General features: G+C 37.7%; 1 protein-coding gene across 1 annotated transcript; it reads right to left on the reverse strand.

Moving 5' to 3' along the window:
- Window positions 1-251: 251 nt before the first annotated feature.
- Window positions 252-509, reverse strand: LOAG_16221 (hypothetical protein; the record flags this gene model as incomplete). Its single annotated transcript, XM_003151709.2, has 1 exon — window positions 252-509. A coding segment is annotated over one exon (258 nt), but the record flags the coding sequence as incomplete, so codon positions are not given.
- Between the last annotated feature and the right edge of the window lie 165 nt (window positions 510-674).

Below are 674 nucleotides of genomic sequence, written 5' to 3' on the forward strand. Positions count from 1 at the left end.
TGTGTGTGTGTGTGTCTATGTATGTATGGGTATGTGTATATATATATATGTGTGTCTATGTATGTGGGTGTATATGCATGTGTGTGTCTATGTATGTATGTGGGTGTGTATGTATATGTGTATATATGTGTATATGCATGTGTGTATGTCCATGTATGTATGTGGGTGTGTATGTATATCTATGCATATGTATGTATGTGGATGTGTTTGTATGTGTGTGTATGTGTATATGTATATACATGTGTGTATGTCTATGTATATGTACGACGTGTATGTGCGTATGTACATGCATATATGTGCATGTATGTGCGTTTATGGTGTGCATGTATATGAGTGTACGTGTATGTATGTATGTGTATGTTTGTATGTGTGTGTGTGTAGTAGTAGTAGTAGTAGTAGTTAAAAGTGGAGGTATGTGTATGTATGACTAAGGAGAGAAGATGAAGAGTTCTCACAATGCCGAAACACTTTTCCAGTCCTGATCCATCTTCCGTTATGCCATCGCTTCCCTGCACAATGCAGGCTATTTTCTTGATGAGATCTATCATCCAACTCACCCATCCGTCCATCTATTCATCTTACCCATCATTCATTCATTTACCCATTCATCTACCCATTCATCTTTCCACCCATCCATTTACTTATCCATCTACCCATCCATTTTACTTCACTCC

Source organism: Loa loa, assembly GCF_000183805.2.
Source record: "Loa loa unplaced genomic scaffold supercont3.4863, whole genome shotgun sequence".
NCBI classification, from domain to species: Eukaryota; Metazoa; Nematoda; class Chromadorea; order Rhabditida; family Onchocercidae; genus Loa; species Loa loa.